General features: G+C 41.6%; 1 protein-coding gene across 4 annotated transcripts in view; it reads left to right on the top strand.

Moving 5' to 3' along the window:
• LOC138747170 (CREB-binding protein-like) overlaps nucleotides 1-11,475 on the top strand; it is a 116,746-nt gene that overhangs the window by 93,093 nt on the left and 12,178 nt on the right. For all 4 annotated transcript variants that reach the window (XM_069906150.1, XM_069906152.1, XM_069906151.1 and 1 more), the window contains 6 exons: nucleotides 1,375-1,431; nucleotides 1,853-1,930; nucleotides 5,143-5,210; nucleotides 7,054-7,204; nucleotides 8,423-8,569; nucleotides 9,409-9,522. In XM_069906150.1, coding sequence (XP_069762251.1) covers nucleotides 1,375-1,431; nucleotides 1,853-1,930; nucleotides 5,143-5,210; nucleotides 7,054-7,204; nucleotides 8,423-8,569; nucleotides 9,409-9,522 — 615 coding nt within the window. The remainder of the gene's footprint in view (nucleotides 1-1,374; nucleotides 1,432-1,852; nucleotides 1,931-5,142; nucleotides 5,211-7,053; nucleotides 7,205-8,422; nucleotides 8,570-9,408; nucleotides 9,523-11,475) is intronic.

Raw genomic sequence — 11,475 nt, 5'->3', positions numbered from 1 at the left:
GGTAAGATAACTCTTTCAAAGCAGAGGTGATCACATTTCTCTCCTAAAAGGAGGAGTCTGCATCACAACCTGAACAAATATTTCCTTTGTATCCTATGATCCAAACTGGACTGCATTTTGTTAAGGTGCAGTCTGACTAAGAGTAGGGAACAAAAATCAAGGTGTGGATGGACGGCCACCACCCAAACCATCAACTTTCCATTTCCCTCCACAGGTGCTGCCTGGCCCACTGAATTCCTCCAGCAACTCGCTTTTTGCTGAATCTGCAGTCTCTTGTGGCTCGTATTCAGTCGCTTGAATTTCACTGACAGACAATCCAGCACAAAGGTGCTGGAGAAGCTCAGCAGTCACGCAGCATTCTTAGGAAGTAAAAGGCAGTCAATGTTGTGAGCCCAAGCCCTTCCTCAAGAGTTCCTCTTCCTCACAAAGGGCTCAGGCCTAAAACATTGACTGCCTTTTCATTTCTATTGATGCGATCTGACTGCTGAGCTTCTTCTCCACTAGACCCCAGCTTCTGCAGACTTTCTTGTTACTGAAGCGATTAACACCACTGGCTCGACCCCTCATTCACCCTGTCAAACCCTATAAACATCCAATCACTAAAACCAACTCTCATTCTCTTGTTTGGAGGAAATTAATGGGGACATAGGAAAGAGAGAAAAAATCTGCTGGGACTGTAAGAATCAAAATACTGCAGTTGTAGAATATAGGAAAAATAGTTCAGAAATTGAGTGAATGTAGTAACTGCTTGATGATCTTTCAATTATAATTGGCCAGTTCTGACACTAAACTGCAAAGACTGGGTATGTTGAATTACTGAAGTCAGTGTTGAGTCTTGGTCCTGTAACGTGCACGGTTGGAGGATGAGATGCTGTTCCTTGACCTCACATTGAGCTTTATTGGAACTGTGCAAGTGGCAAGGAGAGGGGTCAGTGCCACTTCTCAGCAAGGATTTTCAGCATGAAATGTCAAGCCTGTTTCTTAACCTAATTAACTTATTCAGAGGCTTTCCACAGATGTTTCCAGACCTACTCAATATTTCCAGAATTTTCATTTTTCTTTTAAATTTCCTCAAAAGTAGATTATTTATTTCTTTATAGGAAGAGAGATGTTACGGGAACGCACCTCACATTGCCCTCATTGAAACTCAAACTGACTGTTTAAGATTGTTTGTAAAGACCTAACTCCCTGTCTATTTTTATATTGGCCACACAGAATGTGTCCTAGCTTTTTGTCACAACATGCATGCAAGTGGGCCACATACAAATATGATTTAATGCATGATCTTTATGCTAAAAAAAACTAGAGTTGGGGAAAATTGTTGCAATTCAAATTATTTATTTGAATTCTTTATTAATGTTTGCCTTCCCTCAGAACCATTTCAAAAGATCAGTTTGAAAAGAAGAAAAATGACACATTGGATCCTGAGCCGTAAGTGTTCTGGTTCACCATTGTTCCCTGTCACTTGGAACTATTATTTAACCAACATTTTATACTTATCTCTTCTAGTTTCTTGTTCCATTGAACATTCCTACCAATATTGTTGTATTGGAAACAATTTATTGAATGATCAGCTTGTTTGCTGTATTAAACACTCATCAGGAAATGCTAATAAATTATGCTATTTAAAAATATAGTTTGGATTTATTGCATCCCATTCTTTGTTAATTTAATGGCAGGTTTGGCTAGAAGTTAAAATCGGCATCCACTGTGCATCCCTAACCATTAATTTAGTTACAGACCTTCTTCAGAATTTACCAAAGTTGAATAAAGTTATCAGCTTGAAGTACTGATGTGCAAAGATAACAATGTGTTTCCAAAATTGACACCTGTAATTGTTTCCTTATTGTAGATTTGTTGAATGTAAAGAATGTGGCCGTAAAATGCATCAGATCTGCGTTCTTCATAATGAAACCATCTGGCCTTCAGGGTACGTGCTGTTTAGATCGTGCTTTTTATCTGATCTTTGGGTTAAAAGTTGCTTAATATAACAAAATTATATCAGCCCCATTTGGTATCATTTTCATAAGACTGGCTGATCCTCAAATGATTACTTGACTCGGGTGCAAGGCTCAGCTCGTAGCTCATATCCATCACCAGTCTTGCGAAGTGTTTCATAGCATCCGTCCCAATTTAATTACCTTCTCTAGTTCTCCATATGTGGTTTTGGTCCTCCAACCAATATTGCTGTATTGGAAACCATTTAAAAGAGATTCACAAGGCTGATCCCATCAAGAAAGGCTAAACTATTGGAATCTGTATTCTTTCGAGTTCAGAAGAATGAGGGGTGGGTTTATTAAGACATGCACGATCCTGAGAGGGCAGTTACAGTAGCCTCTAATGAGGAGACAGCATTACAGAATAAGATGTTGGTCATTTAAAACGGGTGCATAGAATTTTTTTTGCAGAGATTGTTGAATTCTGGAATTCTCTGCCCAAGAGGATATAAAAACATGATCATTGAAAGTTGAAGAAATGAGAGGTGTGAGGGACAAGCACAGAAGAGGCCAGCATAGATCACCATAATTTTAATGAAGAGTGGGGCAGGCTTGAAGGACAATACACAAAAATGCTGGAGGAAGTAGAGTAACCAATGTTCTGGGCCTGAGCCCTTTGTGAGTAGGGGCAGACTTGTCCTTGCATCTTCTGATAGACCAGGAGTTTGGGTGTTTTACTTTGCTCTTTTGTGTACTGTTATAATGGTCAGCCACAAACGAGCCTGCAGCTGACGTGGACTTTTTACCCCCTCCATAAATCTTCGTCCGCGAAGCCAAGCCAAAGAAAAAAACAAAGAAAAGAATGTTCTTAACTGAGCTGTTTCATTTTTTTGAATTTAGCGAATCCTAATTTCTTGTCATGTAGCTAATGCAAACTCGTTTTAGCTCTGCGCAACTTGGCTTAATTCTAGCTGGTATGAAACCATGAATTGTCAACCAGAGCTGCACATTCTGCTCCTGGACAGTTATTGGCCTAACTAATGTTTTTTTAACATTTAGGCATATAGCACGGTAACAGGCCCTTCTGGCCCACAAGCCCGTGCCTCCCAAATACCCCAATTAACCTACAGCTCCTGTACGTTTTGAAGAGTGAGAGGAAACCATAGCACCCAGAGGAAACCAGACGTGGGAGGAACACACAAACTCCTTACAGACAGCTCTGGTGCTATACAGCATTGCACTAACCGTGCCATCCCAACAAATGTTTTGGCAACAAAACATTTTTTCCTACTGATGCACTGCAGAGAAGAACATCAGATCATCTAATAACTCTAACATCTCCGGACTGTAAATTGGTCTACTTTGTATGGCTCCTGGGATCCAAGTGCTGTCTGTGTATCAGGAGGAATTACCAGCAACAACGTGCATTCATGCATCTTACAATCAAATGCTGGGATTAACCAGCTGAATAGTCAGTTTCTTTTCACCTTGCTCTTCCTTTAATCCAGTCAGGTTCTAATGCTTGTCAATAACATTTGCAGAATAACATTGTGTACTTTCTTGAATGTAGTTGGTCAAAAATGACCTCCCTTCTTTCAAGTAAAAACATGACACTGGAGAAACTCAGCAGTCAAACAGTGAACTTTATATAGCAAAGATAAAGATACATAACCAGCTTTTCTTGCTTGAGCCCTTCATCAAGGTACGAGCAAAGTGTAGGCAGGCGCCCAAAACGTTGGTTCTGGCACCTGCCTATATTTTGCTCATACTTTCATGAAGGGCTCAAGCCCGAAACATTGGTTATATTATCCAGCTTTTGTGTTTTTACTTCGACCACGCTGTCTGCAGACTTTCATGTTTTACTTCCCTTCTGCTTTTGCCTGTATCTCCTCGTTAAGCAGCTTGATTGTCTTAGATTGTGACAATTGATTTTATTTTGATGTCTCCATTTCCATTAATAATGCCCTTTTCCTTTCATTAATTGAAGAATTGCATGGCTATAACAAAATCCTCAACTGCAATGTTGAGAAAACATTATACCTTTCCCATTCTCACAGCCATCAGCTCCTTTTAGGCTTTGAACAGCCTGCTAAAGGAGCCAACGGTAGTTTTATTTAAAATTCTATGACTGCGGGGTCTGTGCCCAAGATGGTGGCTGCCACGAGGAGTTGCAGACTCCAGGGAAGGGGAGGACTGGCGCAGGGCACCAGAATACTGGGAGTCCACCCACACCCCCCCCCCCCCCGAGAAGGAGAGGAGACAACCCACAAGACTGACCACGGCAGCAGACCAGTGAGATGTTCTGCGGCTAAAGGACCCACACAGGTGGCAGATTGTTGGTGACTCAAGGCGAGGAACCCATGCAGGCTGTGGGCTGCTGCAGACTGCGGTCAAGGGACTTGCACCAGGCCATGGCTGGCTTGAAACAGGCATTGGAACTGGGATGCAAGAGGGTGCCGAGAGCACTGAAGAAATCCTAATCATTTTGGAGTTTCTGACCTGGGGTTTAGGTTGCCAATTGTTTGGACTGGACTCTGTGTGGCTGCAGGAGTGCTGGGGGTGAATCCATCCATGGACACTTGGTGACTCTGGTGGTAGTGAGGGGGGGGGGGGGGGCACAGGCGGAGAGAAACTACTCTCTTTTGCTTCTCTTTCTCTGACCATAAGAGACACAAGGCAATTTCTGCCGATGGTAAATCTGTCTGCCTTACAGCAGACAAAAGGCAATTTCGTGTAATATGACACTGTTTATTACATGATAATAAATTGAATCTTGAGGTTTGTTGAATCCTTAGAATTCTAATAAAAATTGTGTTCAGGCAGTCAGCTCTGATACTGGGCTCACTTAACGGAGCAGTGGTTCAGCGATAAGAACTAAGTTATCACTGTGCTTTAAAGCCAAGAGTGACTACCTTCAGACTCACAACTCTGATTTTTTTATTTATTTCTTTTGTTTTTTCAGTTGAACCAAACTGCTAAATTCTCAGGTGTGACTGTTGCTACATCTGGTCTTGCATGAATAAAAAGTGATTGTCATAAATTTAATAAATAAACTTTGAGATCCATAGCAAAGTTGGAAGTTTGGACTGGTACACATAGAATTGAGTGGTTTAGCTTTGCCTTTTGGATAATGCCTAGCTTAATAATTTAACTGTCCAACTGTCTTGAATGTAATTCAAATATTGATATAAATTTCCTCCTCCAGCTTTGTTTGTGACAATTGCTTGAAGAAAATGGGTAAAACAAGAAAAGAGAATAAATACAGCTCTAAAAGTAAGTATGTTTGTATCTTGGGAGGATATCTTTGTGTCTGCTAACGTCGCTGTGAGACGCCACCTGTTGAGTTGCATCACCTCCCTCTGCCTCAGTGTTCGACTGTTAGATCTCTCACCTCCACTGTTCAATGATAGGTGAATGTTGGTGGTGCACTTTACTAAAGCCACCTTCTACATGACCATGAAAAGTCCATTTTATAGTCAGCGGCTAGGGCTGAAAAGAATTGAAGAGAAAAGCTGAATTTCAGAGAGTTTAAATAAGCAAGCAGACAATTTGGAAAGAGAAGAACAGGTTACATTGAACGAGCAGGGAGTCATTGAAGATCAAGTAGCTGCACTTTCACTGCATTTGTCACCATTTAAGAGTGTTGTCCCTGAGCTAAGGTGTCACTTTGTAAGAGCTTCATTCCAATTTATGAGAGCTACATCTGTCACAAAATGTTATTTCCTGTGATTAATACAATGCAGGGTCACTACATTGAGTTACTCATCTCCAGGCTCCCTTTCCTCAACTCCTTGAATATTTAGCTCTCTTCAATCTTCTGCATATTTGAGTCCCAGCAGTACTAAACAACTCTGTTATAGTCACATTCATGTTCATTTTATCAAAGAAAAATTATCCTTTTAAAACATAGAGTATTAAAAATTAAGACCAGGAATTGGCCATCCAACCCTTCAAGCCTACTCCAACAATCAAGTTTAAGTTTATTATCATCCACCTGACGAAACAGCATTTCCAGTCCTCAGTGCAACACACTGTAAACACATACAGAGAAATGAAACATATGCACAAATCTTAAACTAAATAAATATGAAGTAAATGGTTGAGTCATGAAGGGTTTATAAGAGCAGTTCATCAGTCATTCAGCATTTTCATTGCCCATGGGACAAAAATTTTTCAGCCTGGTGGTTCTGGTTCTGATACTCATGCATCTCTTTCCTACAGGAGTGAAAGATGTGTAGGGTGGTAGGGGTCCTCACTACCTTGACTTTGTTTTCTTGCTCTATGCCCAACTCCCTCAATTTGTTTAATCCAGAAACGTAGCTATCTCTGTTTCAAAATCAACCCATGTCTGTCTGAGCCCACATGGCCCTCTGGGGTAGAGGATTCTACATGTGAAGACATTTCTCCATATCTCCGCCCTAAATGGTCGTCCCCCTTTTTGGAGACCATTATCCCTGGTTCTATACTTTCACCTGGAGGAGACATCCTCCCTATATCTTGCCTTTTGAGCACTGAGATCACCTCAGTGTCCAGAGAATAAAAGATTCATTTGCATAATCCCTCTTCACAAGCAAATGTACCATTTGCTTACCCGTAAAAAGACAAAAAAATTTCTTAATATTCCCTGCTGAAATGAGGGGTGGTCTTTATGCCATGGGTCTTTTATGCCATCAACAAAATTTCACTTAAGAAATGACTCATTGATCATTACAAACAAATCTGTATTTCTATTCACCACAAGTCTTTCCTTTGTGCCAGTTGCACTGCAATTTTCTTGTAGCAACTCGATCAGTAAATTGTGCTAATACCTGTATATGCTAATGTTGCAGGGCTTATCCTCCTGCGTTGTCTGCATGAGAACCGGTGATGCACCAGGCCAATTGCTGCTGCATTCACTCTAAGGAAATTGTCATTCTAACAAGAGATCCAAAGAAATATGGCCAGTTGATAAAATTCTTTTCACGCAAACATTCTCATACACTGATTGGTTTGAATCCTAGTCACTTATAAAGCTGCCACACTACAAATGAAATGCTCATTTACATTTGGTTTGCTGTACTTGAAAAATAGGCCGTTCATACCGTGAACTATTGCTTATGCTCAATTTCTGTTCCAGGGTTACCAATAACCAGATTAGGGAATCATTTAGAAGACAGAGTGAACAAATTTCTGCGGCGGCAGAACCACCCTGAAGCTGGAGAAGTTTTTGTCCGTGTTGTTTCCAGCTCGGATAAAACAGTGGAAGTTAAACCAGGGATGAAAAGCAGGCAAGTAAACTGGCACCTAGAGTTTCATGGTTATTTTCTCCTGAGGAGTATGCATTTGAAAACTCAAGTAGAAGGTAAACTTGTTGTCTGCAGATGATACTGTGAGGCCAAAGATGGGGATGATGATCCCAGTTGTAGATAAATGCTCTACAGATCTCATTCAAGGCTTCTTCAGGACACTTCGGTGTTGTGAATAAACTAACACAAAATCAAATCCAAGGAGCCTGAGACAGGAAAATGAAATCAACGCTGAATACTCTGCCGGAGGAACTCAGCAGGTCGAATAGCATCCGTGGGAGAAAAAAAGTCCACATTTCAAGCCAAAGTATGTCAAGACTTGATGAAGACCGAAATGGTGACCATTCTTTTTCTCCTAGACACTGCTCAACCTGTTGAGTTCCTTCATCAGAGTGTGTTTAGCTTCAGATTCCAACTTCTGCAATCTCCTGTGGATCTCAGTGAAGTTGAAGAGAGAGCTGTAGTTGGATGGTGGTGATCTTCTTAAAGAGGGGATGCTGTTTGGAACAGATGGATTCAGGAATGGGAATATGGAACACAAGCCAGGATCTGAGTGGAGCAGATCAGAAAAAAATGGGATCGGTTTGGGAAGGTCAGAGGAAGATGGAGCCAGAGGTTGAAGATTGAGGCGATGGTGGTTAGCATAAGAACATTGAGAGGTGGAAGGAAGAGGACAAAGGGCACCTAACAGGCTGTCGTCATGAGTAAAATGCCCCCTGATTATCATACAATTTGGCTATAATTGCAATGGTGCCAGCTGGTCATTAAGTTTAGAAGGAGCTGTAATTTGTTGCTGACAGCCACAGACTGCTGAAGGAATGAAGCTAAACTCCTTGATGTCACAAAGGGAACGCTAGTTGCACACAACAAGCCAGGGAGTCCCACCAACTGAGATTTCCATCATTTCCTGATTTTTTCCTTGGTACTTTTAGTAGCTGTAGTATTTTGCTGTTGCTTCAAGTTTGTTAGTGCAGGTCAGAGTTCACGCAACAGATTTGAGAAGAAAGGAAAATCTGACAATTGGTTTCAGTTTTTGACTCTTTAGTTCTCTATATAAAAAAAAATTAAATGGTGTTTCCTCAGTTTGTGCCCTACCCTACTCTAACATTTTAAGCAGGAGATTTCGTCTGCACTTTCAGTTGAGGGAAGGTTGTAACCCAATAGGAATCTCTGTAATCATGGCTTCTTTTCTCCTTTCAGGTTTGTGGATACGGGTGAAATGTCGGAAACTTTTCCTTACAGAACCAAAGCACTTTTTGCTTTTGAAGAGATTGATGGTGTTGATGTCTGTTTCTTTGGGATGCATGTCCAGGAATATGGTTCTGACTGTCCAACTCCTAACACAAGGTACTGGTATACCATGAGCGCAATCTAGTTAGCAGGTTCTTTATATATAGCTTGTTTTGGTTCCATTTTATGTACTTGGTCAAGGACAGTTTAATTTCACCGAGCTTTAAAGACAGAGGATCTTAATCGTGGTCTACAAGATTGAGAGCCAGTGCCTTTTCCCAGGGCAGGAACAGCAAACACCAGAGGACGTCTGTACAAAATGAAGGGAGGGAGGTTTAGGAGAGACATCAGGAGTAAATTGTGGAAGGTCTTGATGGGGTGGTGGTGGAGGCTGGAACATTAGGGGCATTTCAGAGACTTAAACACATGGATGGAAGAAAAATAGAGGGTTATGAGGTAGGAAGGGTTTCTTTTTTTTTTGGTAGGAATATATAGAGCACAACATTAAGGGCCAAAGTGCTGTAGTGTTTTATGTACAATTTTGAAATTGGAGTAATGCAAGAAAATAAAATTATGATAAGAAAGTTTGCCCTTTAATGCAACATTGTAAAACCGAGTGGGTGGGAACGGAACCTTAACAGAGGTCAGTAACTAGATGGCATAGATTCAAAGTAAATAGTTGAAAGATTAAAGGGAAGAGACTATTTTCACAAATACGATGGTGAGTACTGGAACTCACTGCCTAAAAGGGCATAAATACTGAAGGCATTGATGGACTCTTGAGGTACCATAACCTATAAAGGTGGGTTGACTTAAGGAATGTACTGAAACAGTTCACTGTCAGCTGGCGTGGACTTGGTTCTACAGTACTCACCTAGCTTTGTTCCCCTTTGCAGGGTGTTCAGTTTAAAGTCCCTTTAATCTCCTGCTAATGTCCGATCCTATTTCTCTTGCAGGCGTGTGTACATATCATACCTTGACAGTATTCACTTCTTCCGCCCAAGATGCCTTCGAACCGCAGTCTATCATGAAATTTTAATTGGTTATCTAGAGTATGTGAAAAAACTAGGGTAAGTTCCACTTTAGGGTCTTAGGAGTTGCATTGTGGATGTGTCATCCCTTGTCTCTAATCTCATGTGCTTTGTAAAAAGCGTGGAAGAGACCATTAAAGTCATCAAGTCTGTCATAACCACCCTCTTCCATGTCACTCCACAATGTTCCAGTGTGTGCTGTGGCAGCATACACAATACTGACCCTTTTAAACCACTAAAATTCACAAATGTTGATCATTAAGGAAGAATCTAGTAAGCAGAGTTCCAGGAGAATTAATCCCCTAACCCTAGTAACATTTTGACTTGTTCATTTGGAAATGTCCTCTTAATTCAAGCGACTACCAATTTTTTTTCTGCAAGAGGTAATATCTCTTGACATCTAAGCACATGCTGCTTGTGTGCATTCTCAAGTCATACATATCCGATTTCCTTCTGTAGCTCACAAAATATTTCCATGAAAATTAATTTTTTCAATGATCCTGTCCCAATACATTTGGCTGTGAGCAATCTTTGTCTTTTAAATACTTGTATTTTGCTTACAATTTGGATGGTGAGAATCTGTTTTCCTACCTTGAATCACAATCACAGGATAAAAATAGGATATTGAGCAGAAATTTCTTCACTCACAAAGTTGTGAATGTTTGGAATTTTTGAATGCTAAAAGATTTAGATTTATTTATTATTGTCATGGATACTGAAGTACAGAGTGAAGCTCTTGTTTGTGTAAAAACACAAAGCTGGAGAAACTCAGCAGGCCAAGCAATGTCCTTTATAGCAAAGGTTAAAAAAAAATACATAACTAACACTTCAGTTCAAGGTGTGGAAAAATGTTGCCAGGCATCTGGACAAAAGAGTGGGGAGGGGTAGGTGTAGTCACAGGCTGGAGGTGATAGGTGGCGAAGGGAGGGAGGGGCCAGTAGCAATCAAGGGGAGGAGGGATGGCTAGGTGAAGGGATGGAGGAAAACTGGAAAGGTGAAGGGAAGGGGAGAGCACGTTAGCAGAAACTGGAAAAGTCAATGTTAATGCCTTCTGGCTGGAGAGGGCCCAGACTGAAAATCGGGTGTGTTTCTCCGATTTGTAGTGGTCTTGGTGGGACAGTACATAAGGCCATGAACAGACATATGAGTGTGACATAGAACTGAAATGGTTGGCTAATGGGAGGTCTCTGTCACTGGTGCGGACGGAGTGAAGCAATCTCCCAAATTCTCCATTGTAGAGAAGGCCACAAAGGGAGCACCCCTGGATGCAGTAAATCAGTCCTGCAGATATACAAGTGAAGTGTTGCTTCACTTGAAAGGCCTGTTTGGGGCCCCAGACTGTGGTGAGATGAAACTAATTCAGTGGGACAAGAGCAAGCAGAAACAATGGGTTTGCCAGGATGGTTGGGTTTGTGTATCTTGGGTAGAAGGTGGAAATGAGCAGTGTAGGGATGGGAGGCAATGAGGTTGGCAGCCGAGGGAGGGAGGTGACCTTATGTATTATTGCACCAAGACCACCCGCAAACTGGAGGAACAGCACCTGATTTTGTTCTTTTGTTTGGATGTCTGCCAACATTTTTCCATACCTTGATGAGGGCTCTAGCCCGAAATGTTGGTTATATTTTTATCCCTGATATGTAAAGGACACTGCTTGACCTGCTAAGTTTCTCCAGCGTTGTTTTCACTTCAACCACGGTGTTTGCAGATTTTTGTGTTTCACTTTGACTCTTATTTGCGTGCCTTTCCAATGCTGACTGAAGAAGCCACGCTCCACTGCCACTCTCTTCAGAGACAGTGGTCAAGGGACCTCCAGCCTCCCCAGTGTGTCCCCTCTACCAGCCCAGATGCTGAGCTCAATTCATTCTCACCTAGCAGCTTGCTCTCCATCGTACCCCCTTGACCCCTGGTTCAACTCTCATCTGCATCCACGGCCTTCAGCCAGCAAGTGCAAGGTGGAATCCATCCTGACTGCAGCTGCACCAGTGGTAGTGT

Source organism: Narcine bancroftii, chromosome 12, assembly GCF_036971445.1.
Source record: "Narcine bancroftii isolate sNarBan1 chromosome 12, sNarBan1.hap1, whole genome shotgun sequence".
Taxonomy (NCBI): Eukaryota; Metazoa; Chordata; class Chondrichthyes; order Torpediniformes; family Narcinidae; genus Narcine; species Narcine bancroftii.
This window is presented reverse-complemented; position numbering and strand designations above follow the sequence as displayed.